The sequence below is a fragment of the Plectrocnemia conspersa genome, unplaced genomic scaffold (assembly GCF_051122295.1).
Source record: "Plectrocnemia conspersa isolate PC_06_02 unplaced genomic scaffold, ASM5112229v1 ptg000001l, whole genome shotgun sequence".
Classification (NCBI taxonomy): domain Eukaryota; kingdom Metazoa; phylum Arthropoda; class Insecta; order Trichoptera; family Polycentropodidae; genus Plectrocnemia; species Plectrocnemia conspersa.
Genome location: NW_028277165.1, coordinates 31417119 through 31442487, shown reverse-complemented (window position 1 = coordinate 31442487; position 25369 = coordinate 31417119). Strand labels below are relative to the sequence as shown.

Genomic DNA, 25369 nt, shown 5'->3' with positions numbered 1-25369 from the left:
AGATACCCGAGATGACTATTGGATAACAGATATCGGTTGCGCTACTCAGATTTTTCTTCAGATTATTTGCAGAGACAGATTTTGCCAAATATGGCAAGCGTGGCATTTCTCTGACAACGAACATGTAGCTCACAATGGAAAGTTGGCTAAAATTAAACCGGTCTTGGATTATTTTTCGCCAAAATTTTTAATGTTTACAAACCGGCACAAGAGCTTTCATTGGATGAATGCATCGTTCCATGGAGAAGAAGAAAAATTATAAAATACAGGATTCTCGTGAGAATGGTTTGCAAGGCTACTACAGGTTATATCTGTAATATGATAATTTACACTGCGGATGGCTGGCCTCTAACAACAATCCATTGAAAGCGCTTTACAGCCGCATTATAATTTATGGCACCATGTTTACATGGATAATTTTTATAACAGCGTATCTATCACAGAAACGCTTTTACAAAATAAAATTAGAATTTGCGACACAATCCGTGTGAATAGAGGATTGCCTGCAAGCTTAAAAATTTGCAGGTTGAAAGAAAATAAAATGAAATTTCTAAGACATAGAAATGGAACGATGATACAAATATGGAAATCGAAAAGAAATGTCCAAATGATTTCAAACATTTGTTCGTCGGAATTCGCTAATACAGGAAAGATCCATTGGGCGACTAAACTGCCAATAAGAAAACCTACCTGTATTGTAGTATACAATAAATTTATGAAAGGGGTTGATCGCGCAGATCAATATCTATCTTATTATAAGATAAAGCGAAAAACCGTTATATGGACAAAGCGCGTAGTAATGTTTTTACTGAACTGTGCATTATTTAACGCGTTTAGAATATATTCTACAATTCCTCAAAATAAAATGCGCTACAAAAAGTTTATTTATCTCGTCGGCAGATATTGGGCATTGGAAGAACCAAATTTACCTCTGCTACTGTTCAAATTTCATCAACAGACCTGAAGCAACCCTTCGGATCCACCCAAAGACAAACAAATGTGCGAGATCATCCATTAAGACTCAAAAGATTTCCGGCAACATAAATTAGAGAAAATTATTACCACCCAAACCGTGAAATATCCTACCCGAAAATGTCGTGTTTGTAGTGCACATAAAAAACGCGGTGAAACCAAATACATTTGTGCCTTTTGCAAAGTTCCTCTTCATAAAGGAGACTGTTTCTCACGTTACCATTCATTAGTGAAATATTGATTTTTTTATTGTACATTTTAAAAATTAGTGTATAGATAATTTTAGTGTTTATTTTAAAAAGTGTCTGTGTAGGTGGGAAACTACTGAATAAATAAATCGTCATAATCAATGTGAGTATTTCTATTTATTTATATTTTAATCATTTGAAACGATTAAATGTGTTTTATACGATCGCGATTAATTCGTTACGCAAGCAGTATATGCCCGCGTCGCTAATAAACAATGACCCATCCGGCCCCGCATAAAAAGTCTTAAGACAATTTAAAACAGAGAATATATCTGTTAAGTATTCCAATTTACAATGCCATTTCCAGTCATATAAACAGTTTCACAGCTCAAATCTATCATTAAGTAATACTTGAAGTTCATCTCTAAGTTCAAATAATCGGTTTAAAATTTTCTCTCGAGATAGCCAACGGACATCGGTATGAAAAAGAAGCTGAGTATGATTACTTAGCTTCTTTTTCATACCATTTCTTCACACATTTGCGAAAAAAGTCGTGTATTCAAAGGACGGCCTTTAATGTAGTTAATGATTTTCACGCTTTTACCCAGAACTTTCTATGGATCAGCGGGTATTTTTCGTGTTGCCAAAGCCTCTCTGTGTATGCAACAATGTGTGGATGTGACATTTGAGACAACATTCTGAATTCTTGCAACGAGTCCTTTATTAATTGCGACCATACTTTTTGCTCCATCTGTGCTTATTCCAATCAATTTTGTTCTCTTGCATAAATTTATTCATAACATTAAAGATATCTTCTCCTGTTGTATGACCTGATAAAGGCTGGCAAAATAAAAAGTCGTCATGAATTTCTTGATCTTATTCGTATCTAGCAAACGCCATAAGATTTGCAAAATTTTCAATACCAGTGGACTCGTCGACTTGTAATGGATAATAACGATTTTTAAAAATATCAGACAATAACATCTGTTTTACATTATTAGACATATCAATGATTCGTTGATGACCTGTATTATTTGAGAGGGGAACGCGGTCAAAAGTTTGTATTGCCTTATCTCCTATCATTACTTCTGCCATTATCTTGGCTGCAGGATTTTTTGATTGGCACTTCCTGGCAAACTCCGCAAAAAACGTCGCAAAAAACTTTTGCGACGGGTGGCAATTAGACACAGATTGAGACGCTTCTGTAATGTTTTATTGAATTAATAAGCTGTTTACATGGTTATTATTAGTCGCGAGACGACGCGTCCGAACGCACGGAAGATTGTCAGTGGTAAGAATAACCGTCACGCCAGTCCTACCCAAGTGCCGCCAAATTTTGGCCATAACAAATCTAGGCTCCCACAGAACTATGAGATCAAACAGAAGAGGCTTGCCCAGGGATAAAAAAAGTTCATAAGTTCATTTTGGATACGATAAACAAACGAAACACGTTCGCCAGTTGCTACTTGACGCTAGGTACAGATTTACACATGTTTCTTCTTCTTTATATTATTGTAAAACATTAAAAAAATGTGAGCATTATACATATTTCAAAATCATTTTTTTTATTTAGTTTATATTGATTTTTATTTATGTATGTATATCGATTTTAATTTTGATATTCAAAATCTCTTTATAATGGAGAGTGGCCGTGAATGGAAGGATTTGAACTTAGATAATTAAGAGAGTGAATCCTCTACTTCAGTTCCAAGTTCGGGATTGGAAGAGGAATCTCCACCATCTTCAGCTCCGTTTGAATTTATTGGAAATTCTTCGAGAAATGACCAAATCTCTCCATTTACAACGCCTATAAAGTTATTCGATTATTTTTTTGATGATGAATTAGTTGGAAAGATTGTAGACGGCTAATATTTTTTCAATCGGACATTGTTGCAGCAGACTTTGACCTGCAGAAATAGCCTGACGCATGTCGGTGTCTTGTTTTTCAATATTTGGCCGGATTTTCTCAAATAATGTGTTAAATGATTCATGGTCCATTCGAAGAATTTTTCTATAATCATCATGCTGTTTTTTGTAGAATTATTTGCAAATGCTCATAAGTGAAACCGAACCTCAATTTGTACAACGTATTTTAGAGACGGTGATGGTGACGGATGGCAATTAGACACAGATTGAGCCGCTGCATTAATATTTTTATTGATGATACTTGTTTACATTACAAAATTACGTGCGCGACGGCACGCGTCCGAACCCTTGCAAGCTTGCTGGTAGAGAGAGAGAAAACCGTCACGCCAATGCTACTCCAACGCCGACCAGTTCTGGCCATAACAAATCTAAACTCGGCTCCCATAGTATGATTCTTTTCAATTTTTTCTGAGTAGAAAGCGCAAGAGTAATTGCAATAAATGCCATATCTGTGTTTGAAATCATCTTGACAGATCGGTAGGTACTAAAAGCAGGGTTATCAACAGTCCCGGATTTCCCGGGATTATATAAGAAAAAATTGACAGATTCGATACGTCTTCCTTCGACGGCGCAACAAACCGAATGCGTCAGCGATTGACGCAACGTCAATCGCTCCCATCATTAGAAACCGTCAATCACGTAACGTTTGACAATCGCAATTGATCGCCTCCGGAACCGTTTACAAATGCTATAACTGAGATGATTTTCATCATATTTATTTTAGGCTCGTATTTTTCGGTTTAGAATTTTAACATGGTTTTGGTCAGAATTTATATTGCATGGGTCAGAATTTATATTAAATAGTCAGAATACTAGCAGTCAGAATAAATATTAGATTGTCATAATTTATATTAATTGGTCAAAATTGAAATCAGATCGATCAAAATTAATATTAAATGGTAAGATTTATGTTGACACATTGTTAGAATTCGATTTTTTTTAGCTGGCAATAGTGTTATCATTTAAGATTAGTACAACTGTTCGACGGGGTCTGTCGCTTACATCTTGGCAGTTCTGACGCGCCAACGCTGAATCAACAGCTCTTGTCAACACCAACTATTAGACCTTCGCTACGACCACCACTACGGTGGATGATAATCAAAGCGTAACAATCTAAAATATAACAAAATTCATTTTATAACATGATTTTTATTTATTAATAATTACAGATTTATATAGGAAAAGGCGATATGGCGACTCGCTCCCGCTCGCGCTGACTTTCACTGAAGAACCAAACAACCTAAACTTTTTTTAATGATATTGTATTGATTTGTTCTCATTTCGGTATATCTTGGACATTGTCCAGCATCATCCAATCTATGACTAACTGTTCAAAAAGCGAAGACGCAAATTTGAATACCACAATTGGAATGAGATAATAAAATAGGTTAACCTCAAGTTTCCTGCGTAAAATATGTGACTATGGTAGCAAGTTACTTTATTATGACCATGTGCTATTTTTATTCTGACGGTTTATTATTTTTATTCTGATCAAAATTTAATTTGAATTCTGACCATTTAAGTCTCGCATTTATCGAACTTTCCCTGTTTCCTGGCCATGCTCAACAATTAGTCGCTTTTGAACTAAACGTTGGCAACGAACTGTCACAATGGCGTTTATTAAAACCGGTACTATTTTCTTTCATTTCATTATAATTAAGAATCTAAACGAGGGACATTTGTTTACAGAAGCTGACTTTGAAACAATTCAATGTGAAGTAGAGGTAACGAACAATTATATTTGTTAATGCATGTGATCTTAAATAATGGTTTTAATTGTTCGTTTTAAAGTTGGTGAATGTAAAACTCGAATACGATAGCAGCGAAGATACAATCAAAGACGATGTAGACGACTTGTTCGAAATAGGTAAAAATGTTTATACTGTCACAATTGAATGTGTAAGCAATTGTTGATTAATTAATTACTCGTTTCAGAAATGCATGATGTTAAAGATATACTTAAAGTGAACCTTTCGTGTCACACAATTCAAAATGACACTATAGTAAGAGCTCAATATTCTATTTATTTCGATATTTGTACTACCTAATATAATTTTTATTTTAGAAATCAGAAAGAAAAATATCTAATAAATTGCAATGTGGAAAAGCAATAAATAGTAAAAAATCAAGAATAACACCAACACATACTGATGTTCGTGGCTTTAAATGTGAAATATGCAGAAAAGCATTTAAATATAAAATTAGTCTTTCACGACATATGCCAACTCATAGCGATGTTTGTGACTTTGAATGTGAACAATGTGGAAAAACATGGAAAACTAAAAGATCGCTTTATAGGCACATATTAACTCATAGCGAAGTTTGTCACTTGGAATGTAAAATATGCGGAAAAGCATTCAAATTTAAACAATATCTTGTAATTCATATGAAAACTCATAGCGACGTTCGTCATTTTGAATGTGAAAAATGCGGAAAAGCATTTAAATTTAAACATTATCTTTTGGCACATATGAAAACTCATAGTGATGTTCGTCATTTTGAATGTGAAAAATGTGGAAAAGCTTTCAAATTTAAAGAATATCTTTTATCACATATGAAAACTCATAGTGAAGTTCGTCATTTTGAATGTGAAAAATGTGGAAAAGCAAGCAAAACTAAAATATTGCTTTCTAAACATATGCTTACTCATAGCGATATTTGTGACTTTGAATGTGAAATTTGTGAAAAAGCATTTAAAAGTAAACAAAATCTTTCAAGACATATGGCAACTCATAGCAATATTTGTGATTTTAAATGTAAAATATGCGGAAAAGCATTCAAGCGTAAACAATATCTTTCACTTCATACAAAAACTCACAGTGATGTTCGACGTTTTAAATGTGAAAAATGTGGAAAAGCAAGCAAAACTAAAATATTGCTTTCTAAACACATATTAACTCATAGCGATATTTGTGACTTTGAATGTGTAATGTGTGGAAAAGCATTTAAAAGTAAACATCGTCTTTCACAGCATATGCAATGTCATAGCTATGTTTATGACTTTAAATGTGAAGAATGTGGAAAAGCATTTAAAACTAAATTGTATCTTTTAAAACATATGCAGAGTCATAGCATTGCTTTTGACTTTGAATGTGAAGAATGTGGAAAAGCATTTAAAACTAAACGATATCTTTTACAACATATGAAAAGTCATAGTGTTACTCGTAACTTTAAATGTGAAGAATGTGGAAAAACATTTAAAACTAAACAATATCTTTTACAACATATGAAAAGTCATGGCGTTACTCGTGACTGAATGTGAAAATGTAAAACAGCATTCAAAAGTAAAGCCCGTCTCTCAAAACATATGCAATCTCATAGCGATACTTGTAGTTTTGAATGTGAAAAATGTGGAAAAACATTTAAAACTAAACAATATCTTTTACAACCTATGAAAAGTCATGGCGTTACTCGTGACTGAATGTGAAAATGTAAAACAGCATTCAAAAGTAAAGCCCGTCTCTCAAAACATATTCAATCTCATAGCGATACTTGTAGTTTTGAATGGGAAAAATGTGGAAAAACATTTAAAAATAAACAATATCTTGAGAAAACAACATGAGAAAAGTCACAGCGATGCTTGTCTTTCAAATGTGAAATATGTGGAAAAGCCTTGAAGATATAAACAAAGTGTTTTACGACATGTGTAAATTCATAGCGATTTGTATTAAACAGCAAATTAAATTTCAACGACAGTTTAGAAGCAGCATATAATTTCACTAGCGCCCATCAGTGAAATTGTATTTTCGCTAGTAGAAACATATCTACCTGTAAAAATGTATTCGTATGTGATTTCACTGTAGTACACATTCACTGTAACATAAATTAAAATAATTATTTCTGTACGTTTTACTTTATTTTCATGTATCATTTGAATCTGGCACATAATACATCGATAATAGAAATAATTTAATGTCCTCAAAAAAATTTGGAGATGGTCTTTGAACAAAACGTTTCTAAATTATTTCGTTTTTCTTAGCTCCTTGCTAAGTTCAATGACAAATTGCTATTTGTCATTGAACATAGGTCCTATATTTAAGAAAAAAAGAAAACGAAACAAAAAACAACTGCTTGGCAAAAATAGATACTCGCATTAAATTGCCTATAGCCAATACAACGAAAAAAATTATAAATACGTTAAGGTGTGTTTTGTTTATGTTTATACATATGAATTGTATTCATATCTTACAGAATGGTTATCTTGCTATTATAAGGCTCAACTGTACGCACAATCATAATATTGTTAAAGGTAATTTTCTTCGAGTCTCGTCGTAGTTCTGTCGCTTAAGCCACAGTGCCGAAATGACGTCCGCCTTCTACGGTGAGCGCTAGTCTAGTTCACCCTGCCACCCTCTGACAATGACGCTCGCCCCCTCCCTTAGCCATTCCCTTTGAGTCGTGCGCATCATACTTTTCGCCTTGCTGCTCTGTGATGTAACAATCGGCCAACCTGAAATAATTAATGTCCACATTAATAGAATATCTAATTGCTTCCACTTCTCAACCAGAACCATACACTCCTATCATCCGACTGGTCTTATGTCAGAGTAACTTTCCAACAGATCAATCAGATCCTGTCTCCCAGACCTATTGATCTCTGAATCAATTGAGTCTCCTCTAGACGAATCTCCTGTATGGAAAACTCTGCTTTGGTAACGTCGGAGGGCATCAACCGCCACGGTGGCTTTGAACCGTTTGTATCCTCTAACACCTTTGAGTGTCACAATTTAATACCTGTCGTTACCTAGCTCCTTAGAAATTTTGCAAGGACCATCAAACTTGTTGACCACCTTCCGATTGATACCCTTTTCTCCTGGAACTGTGGCTGCTTGACACCATAGAACCAACTCTCCCGGCTCATAATTTGTTGTAGCCTTCCTTCGTTTGTCGTATCTCGCTTTCATACTAGCTGCTGTGCTTTGCAGAGTTTCAGTCGATTCGATTGCAATCGTTCTCGTCCCGCCTTAGCTAAGGTATCTCCTGTTAATAATCCTGCTAGTCGTCCACTCTGGTAAGATAACATTAAATCTGCTGGTGAAAACCTAGTACTGGAATTAATGGTGTGATTAATGCCCCACACTATCTCAGGTAGTTGTTCGTCCCATCTAGCTTCCGCAACTGCTGTTGCTATAATAGCCTCGATAATGGTGTGATTAGGTCTCTCAATCTGACTGTTGGCCCTAGGAGTCACTACAGCATTCATGACATGCTTAACCTCCTTCACCTGCAAAAAAATAGTAAATGCTAAACTTTGGTCAGAAACAATACGCCGCAGATAACCAAATTCTGCAAACATCCATTGCAGATTTTTAATCACTTCAGCTGAACTCAGGGTGCTATTGGTTTCACAATGGTATATTTTGTGAAACCATCTACTATCATTAACAGATAACTATTTCGTTTCACACTTTTCACAAAGGGTTCTAAATTATCTATGTGCACCGTATCGAAAGGAACCGCTTGCTTCTCATAAGGATGCAAAAATCCTTCTCTGCGCCCATAAGAACCCTTAGCATATGCACAATTTAGACATGCTGCTGTATACTTGCGCACAAACCTTCTCATCCTAAGAAACCAATAAGTTCTCTTAATTAATGATGAGCATCTCTCAAACCAAGATTGGCCAATCTCATCATGATGCTTACGCAAGAGATTGAACTTTGCCATTGCAGGAACATAAAGACGGTCTTCGAGAGCGGTCTTACGATATAGTCGACTGTCCCTTACTGTGAATTCCTTCCTAATATGTGTGTCAGCTTGTCAATGCTCTAATGCTCTGATAATCTCTTGAGCTTTTTCATCCTTCAATTGTACTAATAAAAACCAATCTGCCTCAGTACCATCGATCAGATTGATAGTTGTAGGATTCCGACTCAAGGCATCCACATGTCGCATCTTCTCCCCGGGACGATATTCTACCTCCATATCGTACTCTTGAATCGCTAGCCACCACCTAGCTATACGAGACACTAAATCTCTCTTCAGCAGGGTAGCCCTAACTCCCGAGCAATCAGTTATCACTTTGAAATGTACACCCAACAGATACACCCTAAATCTCTATGGATTCTACCACAGCTAACGTCTCCAGTTCATAGCTGTGATACATGGCTTCAGCTTTTGTTGTGGCTCGACTGAAATACAAAATAACCTTCAGGTCGCCCGTCTCCTGTAACTGAAGTGAAATACCACCCAGGCCCAATTTACTGGCATCGGTATGCAATTCAGTCACAGCCTTGCTGCAATACGACGCCAAGATTGGTCTGTCTACTAAGCGAACTATTTTTTTTAAAGTTCAGAAACTAAAGTTAGACTATTCTTTATATGAAATTATTGATTAGGGCAGATTTATTATTATTAAAGGAACTAATGCAAATACTACATTTTTTTTACTTTTCTATAATGTAGTTATATACAAATAAAATATGCTAAGCAATAGTGATTGCTTTTAGCAAAACTTATACTAAATAATTATGGGAAATAATATTATTTTTCAGAGCATCGCGCCTTCTTCAGAAAATGATTGAATTCACCCCTGATGCTATGAAAATTAGTCTAAAGATATGCTCTTACATTTTGAAATTCAAAGGGACCTATGTCCAATAATCTTTTTGAAGTAATCTTAGAAATACTATTACTGAGATGATTTTCATCATATTTATTTTATAAATACAATATTACATTTATCGAACTTTCCCTGTTTCCTGGACATGCTCAACAATTAGTCGCATTTAGACCAAACGTTGGTAACGAACTGTCACAATGGCGCTTATTAAAACCGGTACTGTTTTCATTTATTTCATTATAATTAAGAATCTAAACGAAGGATATTTATTTGCAGAAGCTGACGTCGAAACGATTCAATGTGAAGTAGAGGTAACGAACAATTATATTAATGCATGTGATCTTAAATAATGGTTCTAATTGTTCGTTTTAAAGTTGATGAATGTGAAACCCGAATACGATAGCAGCGAAGATACAATCAAAGACGACGTAGACGACTTGTTCGAAATGGGTAAAAATATTTATTTGAATGTGTCACATTTGAATGTGTAGGCAATTGTTGATAAATTAATTAATCGTTTCAGAAATGCACGATGTTAAAGATATACTTCAAGTGAACCTTTCGTGTCACACAATTTACAATGACACTAAAGTAAGAGCCCAATATTCTATTTATTTCGATATTTATTCTACTGAATACAATTTTTATTTTAGAAGTCAAAAAAAAAATTTAAATGTGAAATATGCGGAAGAGCATTCAGACTTAGATGTTGTCTTTCAAAACATATGAAAACTCATAGCGATGTTTGTGATTTTGAATGTGGAATATGCAGAAAAGCATTTAAATTTGAAGACTGTCTTTTACAGCATTTGACAAGGCATAGCGATGTTCGCCATTTTAAATGTGAAAAATGTGGGAAAGCATCTAAAACTAAACGACTTCTTTCACAACATATGTTAAGTCATAGCGATGTGTTTAACTCTAAATGTAAAATATGCGGAAAAGCATTCAAATATAAACAGTCTCTCTCACAACATATGAAAACTCATGGTGATGTTTGCCATTTCAATTGTGATATTTGTGGAAAAACATTTATAAGTAAACATAGTCTTTCACAACATATGCCAACTCATAGCGATGTTTGTGGCTTTGAATGTGCAATATGCGGAAAAGCATTCAAATTTAAACAATATCTTGTACTTCATATGAAAATTCATAGTGATGTTCGTCATTTTGAATGTGAAAAATGTGGTAAAGCATTTAAAACTAAACAAATGCTTTCACGGCATATACCAACTCATAGCAATGTTCGAAACTTTGAATGTGAAAAATGTGGAAAAGCATTTAAAACTAAACATATGCTTTCACAGCATATATCAACTCATAGCGGTGTTTGTGACTTTAAATGTAACATTTGCGGAAAAGCATTTAGACTTAAACAATATCTTATACTTCATACCAAAACTTATAGCGATGTTCATTTTAAATGTGAAATATGTGAAAAAACAAGCAAAACTAAAAAATTGCTTTCTAAACACATATTAACTCATAGCAATATTCATAACTTTGAATGTGAAGTATGCGGAAAAGCATTCAAATTTAAACATCTTTCACGACATATGAAAACTCATGGTGATAGTCAGCAATTTGAACGTGGAATAGCATTGAAAACTAAAATTGTTATATGACACGTGCCAATTTATAGCGATATGTATTGAACAGCAAATAGACGTTGCTCAACTGTCTAATTAAATTTCAATGCCAGTTTAGAAGCAGCATATACAATAATTTCACTAGCGCCTATCAGTGAAATTATATTTTCACTAGTAGAATTACAATACATACATCTACTTGTAAAAATGTATTTGTATATAATTTCAATTTTTATCTATGATCGCCGAACCTCCATGAGCAGTACCGTCTAAATCAAGGGTGGCCAACCAAAAGCATTGGCAAAAAAATGTCTAGTGTATCTAAATCTAATATGGAGATATATAATTTTATATGTGGCCCGCAGAGTTATGATGCATTTCCAAAGTGGCCTGTAAGATCATTTAGGCTGGCCACCCCCGGTCTAAATGATTAGTATGATATATAGAATAATTTAGTATTCTTATATAGCTTTTGTCGGTAAAGTGGGTTTCGGAGATCAATATCAGTTAAGTTTTTATAAATGATTTTATTTCTTGCCCATGATTAACTTGTGCACTGCCATGCGCATGTATTAATGCGTTCGTCTAAACCACCAGTCGGCAACCCGCCAGGCGTTTTGGTGTGGCCTGCAAGATTCTCACTCAAAAATCAGCAGAACACCTTTAAAGTTGTGACAGATACAAGCGATTCAGCTGTTTTTGCCAGCTACAAAGTATGGTTGCCCATTTACCGACAGTGAACTTGTAAAAGAGTGTGTCTTAGCTATTGTGGAGAAAGTATGCCCAGAACAAAAAAATAGTTTGAAAACGATAGTCTCTCTGTTAGAACTTGCACAATAACCCGAAGGCCAAAAGCCGCGACGCTCGAGCGACAATTTCAAATATATGAGTCAATGACTACAGGGTCACAAAGTAGCGCTGCAAGTCGCAGCGAAATTTGCTACGAGCGAATTTGCACGAGCGTCGGATGGTCCGATGCGCGATTTCTATGGGCGTCGAGAACAAATGTTCGAGAAGGTTCTAGAAGGTGCACGAAATAGTCGCCTCACGTGACCTGTTAGAAGAGGAAGCTCTGTGAGTCAGCGTTGAGAAAAAAAAAAATTGTTTTTTCGCTTCAGTCCAGCTCAAAATGAAAACTGAGTTCACATCCACAACATAAATTTAAAAATATCGCAAAAAAATTATGAGAAGAAATTAAACTTCTTTTTCCAGGCTGTCCAGGTGAGTTTTATTTATTATTATTATTAGCAAAATGAAGTATACGTAATATAATAAAGTAAAGTGTGTCCTAAAAAGAAAAAAGTCTTTTTCAACACAAAAATTGACGACAAAAAATATTAAAACTTGAAGCTCATTGACATTATGTTGTTTACAAATTTTTTTCTTGTTTGGAATATACTTTACAGAAACTTATTATTAACTGTTACGATGAAGTCAAAACTGATTAAAGTTCATTTTGAATTGATCCCGTATTTGAATAGATTGTGTATAGTAGCTCAATTATTGCATCTTGACCGTTGAAGCGTATTAAGACTTGTAGTTGAATTCACCATGAAAATCAGCATCTCTGTGTCTATCTCTTATAATGTTATGAAGTAAACATGCCACTTTTATGAGTAATCTAGCATATGTCATGTTTGTTTCAATTGGTTTAAGGAATAGTCTCCACTTGTTAGTCAATATTCCATAGGCATTTTCTATAGTGACTCTGGCTCTGGATAATCTTTTATTACAATTTATTTTTTCGTCATCTAAAATATTCGACAGATAAAGTCGCATTAAGAAACTTTTTAATGGATATGCTTCATCACCAACTAATATACGTGGTAATGCTGTATTCGATCACGAGAGAGTTTGCGGTGGAGACATTAAACTTACCTGTCGTAATTAACTTATTCAGTTTTTAAAAATAATACGTCCCCCCCATCGCTTTGTCTTCCTTTGCCTCCGACCTACGCCTTGAAGCACCGTGGAGAAAAAATATTCATAATTGTAGTTTTCACTTCCACATTTTGGAGGCTTTTTAATACGAAAATGTTTGCCGTCTTTGGCTTCGATGCAGTTCGGGAATTGCCATCTTGAAAAAAAACTCGTTTGATATATTCATTAATTGTTCTTCCGCTGGTTGTGACATATGAACATTCAATAGTGCTGTCCATATAGCTTTACAAATTTGATAAATACATTTTGCGATTGTATTCTTCCCTAATCTGAAGGAATACCTTAAGGACTTGAATGGTAATCCGGTGAAAAGAAACCTAAAATATAAAAAAATATTATATTAAGGCAATTAGGCTGTATGTGTGAACATACATACATACACATACATATATAGTCCATCCAAGATGTTAACGCTCATCGTCGTTATGTTGGAAATAAGGATGCATGTACGCATGCATGCATATATATACAGTTTTCTGCGAATTTGTTAAACCAATAGGAGAACGTTACTAATACTAAATCAGGGCCGTTTTAAGAGTAGAGTGACCATACGTTTGAAATTGAACTAAAAATTATAATGTGTTATATTTTTATTATAAATTATTGTCATGTTGTGTTATTTTGTAATCAATAAAAAAAATCCTGTAATATTCTATTGGTATTTTTTTAAATATTATATTGAACAGATATTCAACCTGGAGAGTGATACCAAAACTGCTCTCATGTTTTTGAGTTAAATATGTATATAAATAAACAAAATAAGTAAGAAAGTGATATTTTACATTTTCCTCAACAACTTAAATTAAAAAAGGAAAAATTAATTGAACTTGTAATTTCACATGGTCACCCTATTATATTTCTCATCAATACTGTATCGATGAGCGTTCACATCTTGGACGGACTGTACATATGTACATACACACACATCTCCATATGAACATACAAAAACAACCTTCCTTTTGGCATCATCGTTGTCAAATGAAAATAAATTAAATACACATATGTAAATGTTTTAAAATAAAATAAAGTCTATTAGATTTTCAATTTTTTTGTGATTTTTACAGATGTAAAGAAGAAATGGAAAAGTCTGAATGACACGCTTAGATAAGAACTTAAAAAGATACCGATTCCGTTATCTAATAGTGCTGCAATAACTGATGTCGAAATTAAATGGTAATATTTTAAATTATTATCATTCATAAAAGATGAAATTGTACCCATGGATGTTGATAGGAACCTGGTAGTCCAAGAAGATAATTTCACTCGGGAATCTGTCAATGACAGTGGAACCTTGGACTCGGTCACTATTACTCTGCAGTCAAATTTGGAAAAACAAAATTCTTATACTACAAATTTGAATCCTGAACAAGAAATTATCATCTATTCAAAATTCGGCGTAAACAGCGGTCCTTCTGCAGAATGGCACTATTGAGAGCCAGAGCGATCAGCCGATGCCTTCACCAACACCGTCGACATCAACTAACAATTTCGCACCAGCTAGAAAACGTCGAACTCCTTACAACTGAGCTGAATATTTAGACATTGAAAAAAAAAGTTACGAATGATGGAGTTGGAGTCGGAACTATCCAGAAATAGAAACCAAAATATGCAACAGGAGAAAATATTATTCGAAGAAATGAAAACGTTTGCCTATGGAGAGCCAAACGGGTACTGAAACTATAATCTCAACACATATAATAATTCTTTTTTTACATTATTTTTGGTCGTTATTACCTTAATAAACAATTACTACAAAACTTGTTTCAATTAAATACATCTAACAAGTAACTATGATTAAGTAGTAGTTACTTACCTCAACGTTAAAAATAATTTTTCTGTTAATGAAATAATACGTGGACGGTTGATTTCAAAAAAAGGCGTATAGTGTTCAGTATGTAGTTAAAAGTATCGACACTCATTCTTGTATACTCAAAAAAGTTGGTAGGAAACTGTATAGCTTCTTTATATATGGTATGAAATTCATCATATTGTGGTCTCTCTTTATTTAAATCGTGTACTCCTTGTTCCAAATTAATTATCTCTTCTGTAAAAAAAGGACTACATTCAAAACTATATTTTAGATATACTGCAACGACATAAGACCCGAAGTGCGGCCTGCACTAATCCCTACGTAAAATATTTGGCCCTCTTACAACAAAAGGTTGCCAGTTCATGGTTTAAGACCTATTATGCACTGTCGACTAGTTGTCGGCGACTGTACTATAAATGTTTACGTACACAGTCGCTGTGCAGCGGTTCACACAAAATGGCTGAAGTATTCGACACAGAAAGGCAGAGAAAGAGTTTATATTTACATTAGAATCATTGCCTATTCTCTGGAATAAAACCCATAAGAATTATGTAAATAAGTATAAGAGAAATGAAGCTTTAGAAAGGTTGTTGATACTCCGAACAGTTGGAACTTTCAATATCTTCGTTTTTTGGAGAAATTCGAGCGACCCCAAGTATGTTATTTTCAAATAAAAACGCTTAAAATATTTAAAGCATTTATTAAAACGAATACAACATAACCTAACTAAATGAATAAAGTCAAATATTTATTATTAATTCTTGCGAATATCCAATTTACCCTTATTATTGAAATGGTGACAAAAATTTTCTCTTATCATTTTTGCATCGTTTGGTGAATTTCGTGTACTAAAAATTCCAAATTTTGATCTTAGTATTCCAAAGGCACTTTCAACAACTGATCTAACTCGTGACAATCGGTAGAATGTTTTTCGCTCAGTATTGCACGCATTTAATTAAATTTTTTCCTAGTGCAAGCTTCATCTGATATGAAAACAAGGAAATGATTCAACTGTATTTGGCATTGGCGTTGTATTTAGTATATTTAATTCGCCTTATTAATATAGTTTCCAAAATTTTGTGGAAAATAGTACACTGCCATCAGATACAGGACCATTAGCACCGACATCAATCATTATAAATTCTTTCTTAGAATTTACTAATGCCATTAGAACAATGCTATAGTGACCTTTGTAGTTATAATATAACGCTCCTGAATGTGCCGGTTTTTGAACTGCAACATAAGCAATTTCAAAATTGATCTTTCCCTAAAATCAGAGGCAATTTTTTTCCACTCTTCCTCTGTTAACGGCATCTGAAAAATAAATTGAAAAATATTGTTACAGGCTCTTGCTTCAGACCAACTACAAGGACAACAAAGAACTAAATCGCAAGATAGCTCTTCTTCAGGAAGTACAAAATACATTTCATCTGTAAATGCTGTCATACCGCCACCGCCGACCTCTTCGACAAAAATCAAGAAAAGTATGCTTGCTAAACAAAATGAATTATTGGATCGGGCATGTGCATATTTATCTAAGCCCAATAAAAATTGCAGCAACTCAATTGCATTTGAATGGTCAGAAACTTTAAATCGACTCGACCCTATTCAAAGGTTATGTGCCAAAAAGACAATTGATGCTATATTATTTGAAGCGGAATTGGGAAATTTAAAAATACCAGTCACTCCTTCACCCGTGACGTCTTCTAATTACTAACATACGCAGCCATCTCCTAACTACTAACACGAAATTACACTTATTCCATCCTCTTCCGCACTGTCTTTTGTGACTGATTCACAAAAAGGTGAATTTATATACAATGCCAGATCAGTATTTGCTCAATTTGTACTTGATTATTTTTTATTCAAGTTGTTTTTTGTTAATATATTATATTACTGATGTGTGCGTAAAATATACAATGTAAAATTATATTAATATTTTATTTCACTTACCTTTATATAAGACTGAAAAACATAAAGTAGTGATTGACATGGGTCCATTATAGCCTGACTGATAGCAGCTGGTGATATTATTACCGAGAATCTCAAATCTTTAATGTTCCTTCCAGTAGCAAGGTATCGTAAGGATACAACCAGGTTTTTTTTAGCACTTATCAAATTCCTCATGTACGTATTTTGTTTTATCAAGTATGGCTTAACCATTTCCAACAAGTGGTTAAAACAGGCATCCTTCATACGATAATAATTTTCGTAGTCCTCATCTTCCTTCGATTCTCTTATTTCATTCAATAAGTTCAGATGTGTGTAGAGATCTTTTTTCAGAAGCCATTCTTTAGTCCATCGTTTTTTCTTAACACCTTTTTTTTAGCCAAAGCTATTATTATTGCAATAGCAGCCTTTTTTATTGCAATTCATCGTTTTTTCTGCGGAAAACGTATCACCTTAAAGCGTTCTCAAGAAGACGGATATCAGTCTTGACTGATTGTGAAATATCGTCTGTCATTACACGATTATGGATAGCGAACAACTGATGCAAATTAGGTATTAGAGCACCGGGAATTATATACATCAAATTATTGATTATTAAAAAATACGAAAATATCAAATTTGTGTTTTTTTTTTAAAAAAAAGTTCTAAATCTGAAGATGAATCACCTTTAGATAAATTATTGATAATTATGCATATAAAGATAATAGAATGCCAGATATTTCGTTAAAGTAGGTAATGCAAATATGTAATGTAAATAAATAAATATTATTATTGTGTATATGTAGTTATTTTTACCAAAGTATTTCTTTAATAATTTGCGCTATTCTTTATGGTTTTATTACTTATAAATGTAGTCATAAGTGTGAATTATGTTTTCTTTATTTACTTTTGTATAGTGTAGATCATGGTTTCCCAAACTATGTTCCGCGGAACACTGGTGTTCCGCGGATCCAAAATATGTGTTCCGCGGAGCCTAAATAGATATTTCACAAAAATTTAGAGTAGATTAAAAAAATTGTTAGTCTTGCTAATACATAAAAATTGTTCATAAATCTGATAAAAAAGCTTGAAAATATGTGTTAAATATTCAACATTGATGTGTATAAAATCTGGAGGGAAAAGTTTCATAAGTCGGTGTTGTTTTTTTTATCTTTAAAATTTTTTCGTATTTAAACAATATTTTTTTTGTTAATTAATCACACGATATTAGTGCTTGTTATACGAATTTTATTTATGTGACTACATATGCTACTAGCAGTCACTGTATTTTGCATAGGCATGCACTGTTGACTAAAAAAATTTCCACAAATTTAAAAAATGTTATGAAGTAGCCGTGAAAATGATAAACTATGTAAAATCTAGACCACTTCAATCCAGATTATTTAAAATTTTGTGCGATGAAATGGGTAGTGAACATGAAGCACTTTTATTACATACTAAAGTGAGATGGCTATCCAGAGGAAAAGTACTATTAAGACTTTATGAACTTCGAAATGAATTATTAGTCTTCTTGAAAGCACAAAATAATTTGCAACATTTTTTTCTAAAAGTTTTGACAAATCCTTCCTGGTTGATACATCTGCATATCTGGCGGATATTTTTACAGAGTGAAATGATGGTAACTTATAATTACAAGAAAAAAGTATTACAATTTTTAATATGAGAGATAAAATTGAATCTTTTGATAAAAAATTACAATTTAAGATTTTATCGGTTGAATCTAATAATTCTGATTGTTTTCCTGTCTTGGATATAAATGTTTAAATGAATTAAATTTTCAAGTAGATAAAAAAGTTTCACAAGTATTTTTAGAACACCTATATTATTTGAAAATAACTCTTTCGAAATATTTTCCGAATACTAGTAAGGACGATTCCTGGGTTCGGAATCCATTTTCCGTAACAGTAAAACCAGTGGGCTTAAGGGATTAGGAGAATTTAGTTAATGACTCTGATTTGAAACAAAAATATCAACCATTAAATAATTTCTGGGCGAGTCTGACTGAAGGTGTCAAAACAAGTTCTGGTTTGTTTACTTCCGTTTTTTCACGACGTATTTATGCGAAGTGGGATTTTTAAAGTATATTGCAACAAAAACAAAATACAGAAATAGACTCTACGCCACGGCAGATATGAAAATACAACTAACCAAAATTGTGCCTGATATAAAAAAATTGTTATTTAAAAACCCAAAATCATCAGTCAATAGGAGTTTTATTTATTTGTGTTTTTATGTTTATTAAATAAATTTAATAACATTTCTTTAATAACATGTTTTATTTTATTATGAATTACCTAGCCTAAAAAATAAGCTAAGTGTTCCGCCAAAATTTTCGGATTTGCCAAGTGTTCCGTCGCTGAAAAAGTTTGGGAAACCCTGGTGTAGATATATACAAAAAGTGATAATCTATAGTGATTGCATTCAGCAAAACATCGCGCTCTTTGGAAAAATCCTGAATCCGCCCCTGATGCTATGGAAATTGGCCTGATGATATGCTTATACATTTTGAAATTTAAAGAGACTCTGTGTCCATGAACCGTTTAAAAGTAATCTCTCAAATGCTATATCGGAGATTATTGTTTATCATATTTAAAAAAAATATATCACATTTGAAAAATATTATTTTAATATTTAGAAGGCTCATGATAATTTCAACAAGCCATACTCAACAATTATTCGCATTTGGACCAAACGTTGGTAACCAACTGTCACAATGGCGTTTATTAAAACCGGTACTATTTTCTTTTATTTCTTTATATTTAACAATCTAAACGAAGGACATTTGTTTGCAGAAGCTGACTTTGAAACAATTCAAGGTGAAGTAGAGGTAACGAACAATTGTATTTGTTGATGCATGTGATCTTAAATAATGGTTTTAATTGTTCGTTTTAAAGTTGATGACTGTAAAACGCGAATACGATAGCAGTGAAGATACGATCCAAGAAGATGTAGACGACTTGTTCGAAATAGGTAAAAATATTTATTTGAATGTGTCACATTTGAATGTGTAAGCAATTGTTGATTAATTAATTAATCGTTTCAGAAATGCACGATGTTAAAGATATACTTATACTGAACCTTTCGTCTCACACAATTTACAACGACACTAAAGTAAGAGCCCAATATTGTATTTATTTCGATATTTATACTACCGAATACAATTTTTATTTTAGAAACCAGAAAGAGAAATATCTAATAATTTGCAATGTGGAATAGCAATGAATAGTAATGTTCGTGACTTTAAATGTGAAAAATGTGGAAGAGCATTCAAATTTAAACGATATCTTTCAAAACACATGAAAACTCATAACGATAATCGTGATTTTGAATGTGAAAAATGTGGAAAAGCATTTAAAAGTAAAAAAACTCTTTCACTACATATGCCAACTCATAGCGAAGTTAATGACTTTGAATGTAATATATGCGGAAAAGCTTTCAAAGCTAAAAATAATCTTTCAAACCATATTAAAACTCATAGCGATATTCGTAATTTTGAATGTAAAATATGCGGAAAAGCATTCAAAAAACAATATTTTGTATTTCATATGAAAACCCATAGTGATGATCGTCATTTTGAATGTGAAAAATGTGGAAAAGCATTTAAAAGTAAAACAACTCTTTCAGAACATATGCCAACTCATAGCGAAGTTAATGACTTTGAATGTAATATATGCGGAAAAGCTTTCAAAGTTAAAAATAATCTTTCAAAACATATTAAAACTCATAGCGATATTCGTAATTTTGAATGTAAAATATGCGGAAAAGCATTCAAAATTAAAAAATATTTTGTATTTCATATGAAAACCCATAGTGATGATCGTCATTTTGAATGTGAAAAATGTGGAAAAGCATTCAAATGTAAAGAATATCTTTCAACTCATTCAAAAACTCATAACAATGTTTGTCAATTTAAATGTGAAATATGTGGCAAAGAAGGAAATCATAAAAAATTTCTTTCTAGACACATGTTAACTCATAGCGATATTTGTGACTTCAAATGTGAAATATGTGGAAAAGCATTTAAAAGTAAAGAACGTCTTTCACAACATATAAAATGTCACAGCTATGTTTGTGACTTTAAATGTGAAGAATGTGGAAAAGTATATAAAAATAAAATATCTCTTTCACGACATATGAAATATCATAGCTATGTTTGTAACTTTACATGTGACAAATGTGGAAAAGCATTTAAATCTAAACTTGGTCTTTTAATACATCAAATTCAAAGTCATAATGTTGCTTGTGAATTTAAATGTGAAAAATGTGTAAAAGCATATAAAAGTAAATATTATCTTTTACGACATATGCAAAGTCATATCGTCACTTGTGAATTTGAATGCGAAAAATGTAAAAAAGTATTCAAATTTAAAGACTGTCTCTCAAGACATATGCGATCTCATAGTGATACTCGTAGTTTTGAATGTGAAAAATGTGGAAAAGCATATAAAAGTAAACAATGTATTTTATCACATATAAAAAGACATAGCATTACTTGTGACTTTAAATGTGAAAAATGTGGTAAAGCATATAGTTCTAAACATTATTATTTACAACATATGAAAAGTCATAGCGTTACTCGTGTCTATAAATGTGAAAAATGTGGAAAAGGATTTATAACTAAACGACATCTTTCAAGACATATACAAACTCATAGTATTGTTCGTGACTTTGAATGTGAAAAATGTGGAAAGGCATTTAAAACTAAAAATCATCTTTTTCAACATACGAAAACTCATAGCGTTACTCGTGACTTTAAATGTGAAAAATGTGGGAAAGCATATAGAACTAAACATTATTATTTACAACATATGAAAAGTCATAGCGTTACTCGTGATTGAATATGAAAATGTAAAAAGCATTCAAAACCAAAGTCAATCTCTCATAACGATACTCGTAGTTTTAAATGTGAAAAATGTAGAAAAGCATTTAAAAGTAAACTAATTATTTCACGACATATGCCAACTCATAACAATGTTTGTGACTTTAAATGTAAAATATGCGGGAAGCCATTTAAACTTAAACAATATCTTTTACTTAATACAAAAACTCATAGCGATGTTCGTCATTTTGAATGAGAAAAATGTGGAAGAGCATTTAAAAGTAAACATATTCTTTCACGACATATGCCAACCCATATCAATATTTGTGATTTTATATGTAAAATATACGGAAAAGTATTCAAACTTAAAAAATATCTTTTATTTCATACAAAAACTCATAGTAATGTTGGACGTTTTAAATTTAAAAAAACTTAAAAATTGCTTTCTAAATACATGTTAACTCATAGCTATATTTATAACTTTGAATGTGTAGTATGCGGAAAAGCATTCAAATTTAAACAATATCTTTCACAACATATGAAAACTCATAGTGTAGGAATAGCATTGAAAACTAAAAGTGTTTTACGACATGCCAATTTATAGCAATTCAATGACTTTATATTGACGTTTCTCAACTGTCTAATTATATAATAGACTTTATTATATACTGTGGCCAGGGGACGGACATTACTGACGAACAGGGCTTAGGAATTTCAGGAGCTATGGTTACGACACTACTTAAAGATTATGTTGGCAAAGGTCACAATCTTTGAGCAGGCAATTGGTACAGTAGTCTGTCATTGTTTGAGCATCTTCATGCTAATAAAGCCAGTGCCTATGGAACTGTCAGAAAAATTTGCAAAAAGATGCCAAAATTCACTGATAAATTGAAGAAAGGGCAGTACGAATCACAACATCGCGGACCTTTATTAGCTCTAAAATGGCACGATAAACGTGAATTCATACATTGACTTCACACTTCACGACGATTCTTTTTTACCAACTGGTAAAAATAATCTTACCACAGGCCAGTCACTAAACCAACTTGCATAATTGATTATAATAAAAATATGGGTAGTATTGACAAAACCGATATGATGCTGTCTAGCAGTGGCGTAGCGAAGTACAACATCTAGAGACATTGCAAATCATATGCCAGCTTTATTAGAAGCAACCGAAAAAACTCCACATCTATGTAAACAACGTTATGTTTGTGCACAAAAAATGAAAAAAAATGCGTATGTCCAGATACACGTGTTTCCTGTAACGTGACTGTGTAGTTTCATCTTTTAAACTTTATCACGGACCTGAATAATTTTAATAAAATTTTCAAGTGACAGACTAATAACAATAAAAAATAATTAAAAATGTATATTTTATTATAAGTCGAGTGTAAGTACAATACAGTAATCCCCCGGCTTACGCGAACTCATAGTTACGCAGTTCTTGATTTTTTCGTTTGGCTACACTGCCCCCCGCTATTCTTAGTTGAAATTTAAAAAAAGACATTGAGTATTGTCTGGAAGAAGCTTTGCCTATTTTTTTTTCATAATGAAACAGAAATGTCAGGCATGTGATAGAAGAAGTTGTGACGGTGATGATGTTAACAAGTCGCTGGAGTCGCATAGTCAGTAGCTGACAATCGACGAGTTTATAGAGATGTGTGAGCAAAACGACATTGAGGAATCCGACCCTTCAGACCCAGCTTCGCCACAAAAACAGATGACAATTATTGCAAGCTTGAGAGAAGATCTCAGCTCTATTGAAAATGTTTTAAAAATCTTAAAAAGCATAGACATTAACGAAGATCGAATTGCAACCACAAAGCAAGGAATAAAAATATATTAGCTTACTACGAATAAATTCTGCGAGAAAAAAGATGTCATCAGACGAATTTGTTAGATTTTATGAAAGCATTGAAATAACTTTTTCGTGTAACTCAATTATTTTTTGTATAAATAACTGCAATTTTATTAAATATTTTCTTATAAAAACCAGTATTTTTGTTAGTCTTTGGTCCCAATTAAACAATATTCATATGTATTTATAAGCAAATTTTTACCCCGACTTACGCGATTTTCGTCGGTCCCACCTATCGCGTAACTTTGGGGTATTACTGTAATATCAATATAAACAGTAAATGGTGTTATTTCATTGACGTAGTGGTGATAGCGAAGACTGCATGTATTTATTTCAGGGCTGTGGAGTCGTGGGGTTTTGGCCGGAGTCGGAGTCGGAGTCGTGAAAAATGAGCGACTCTCACCATTTTTTTATAAAATGCATTTTTTTAATTACGAAATTTATGAAATTTTAATTGCGTAATAATGAATGTGTATAGCGTATGAATATTAAACGTGTAGGTGCCATGAGTTGCACCGAGACAGTGGATCACCAAAATCCAATGCATACAAGTCAACGCAAAAATTTTTGGTCTCTTTCTTTCTTATGTCGAAAAGCGAGATCCGATATATTTGTTTCATCTGTTACTCGAATTGCATACATTTATTTGCTCGGTAAAATTCGAGCATTTTTTCTTTGTTTAGTCATTGTTTTGCATCAATCACGTCTGCCCGCTACAAATTACTTTCCATTTCTGTGTTTTAATTCCAAGGATCAGAGGTACGTTTTCTTTATAATAACAACATATTTAATTTTTTATTATAGTTATAGTAAATAAAAATTTTAAAATCCCCTTTGTTTTAGATGTCTCAGGAATCGAGAAAAAAATCCACGGTTATTTTGAGAAAACTGAAGACGATCTATTTTTTGTATGTCAAGCTGAGGATGACTCTGAAAACCAAATCTGTGGCATAAAAATCAGTGCTTTCGGTGGGAAAGGATCTAGTGCGCCCAGTAGGGTATCGAATATGAAACGTCATATTCAACGCCATCATCCTAATTTATATAGGATCATTTGTGAGAAAGACAACGCTAGTTTAAAAGCAAGTGTTAATCCGAATCGTCAAGTGTTAGTAACTAAGTATTTTACAAGTGAAAATGTTACCGTGTCTATGACGGCCGACAAATTTAAGAACTGCATCAGTGAAATGGTGTTTAAAAATTCTTTGCCTCTCACTTTTTTCTCCAGTCCAGCTTTCATTAAATTGAACGGTGAAATGGCTCGTAAAGTTGGGATATCCTTAGAAAGAAGCAGTGTACGAAATATAGTAATGGAGGACGCTAAAAAACAGAAAAATGAACTAAAAAATCAATTACACGGAAAGTTAATTTATTTAAAATGGACACATGTACACGTCATCGGGTAAATTACTTGGGCATTAATGCTCAATTCGTTGATGATCAAAAAGAAATTATAACAGTCAAGGACACTAAATCCAACCACTCAAGCGATTATTTAAAAAAACTTATGATGGATGTTCTGCAAGAGCTTAATATTAAAATAAAACAAGTTTTATCAATCGTGACAGACTATGCTCGCAATATGCTAAGTACAATTGAGTCGGAAGTGGAAGACGATATCGATGAATATGGTATTATGGATGATTATTGCATTTTGGGTGATATATTTGGTGATGCCGCTTCTGAACTTTATAAGATCCATCACATGTGATGTGCAGTACATACGTTGCAATTAGCAATCCATGACG

At 33.0% G+C, this 25369-nt stretch overlaps 2 protein-coding genes and 1 long non-coding RNA gene across 24 annotated transcripts; 1 reads left to right on the top strand and 2 right to left on the bottom strand.

Moving 5' to 3' along the window:
* Window positions 1-1188: 1188 nt before the first annotated feature.
* LOC148239617 (uncharacterized) lies at window positions 1189-23123 on the top strand. 22 transcript variants are annotated; one of them, XM_088191844.1, is made up of 9 exons: window positions 1189-1323; window positions 4776-4810; window positions 10023-10098; window positions 10172-10239; window positions 16337-16475; window positions 19734-19768; window positions 19836-19911; window positions 19985-20052; window positions 20115-23123. In XM_088191844.1, the coding sequence occupies exons 3-9, from the start codon at window positions 10026-10028 to the stop codon at window positions 21777-21779; spliced, it is 2124 nt and encodes a 707-aa protein (XP_088047970.1). In that variant the 5' UTR covers window positions 1189-1323; window positions 4776-4810; window positions 10023-10025; the 3' UTR covers window positions 21780-23123. The 22 variants fall into 22 exon arrangements, with proteins under 22 accessions (XP_088047970.1, XP_088048057.1, XP_088048818.1 ...); XM_088191931.1 differs by lacking the exon at window positions 10023-10098 and adding an exon at window positions 4878-4953; XM_088191678.1 differs by lacking the exon at window positions 1189-1323 and adding an exon at window positions 4559-4715.
* LOC148239619 (uncharacterized) lies at window positions 12642-14150 on the bottom strand. The gene is made up of 3 exons (XM_088197580.1): window positions 14134-14150; window positions 13151-13329; window positions 12642-13072 (listed from the first exon to the last, which is right to left on the bottom strand). The coding sequence occupies exons 1-3, from the start codon at window positions 14148-14150 to the stop codon at window positions 12768-12770; spliced, it is 501 nt and encodes a 166-aa protein (XP_088053706.1). The 3' UTR covers window positions 12642-12767.
* Window positions 15676-17283, bottom strand: LOC148239618 (uncharacterized). The gene is made up of 2 exons (XR_015811370.1): window positions 16945-17283; window positions 15676-16305 (listed from the first exon to the last, which is right to left on the bottom strand). It is a non-coding gene; the product is annotated as an uncharacterized LOC148239618 (long non-coding RNA).
* Window positions 23124-25369: the final 2246 nt, after the last annotated feature.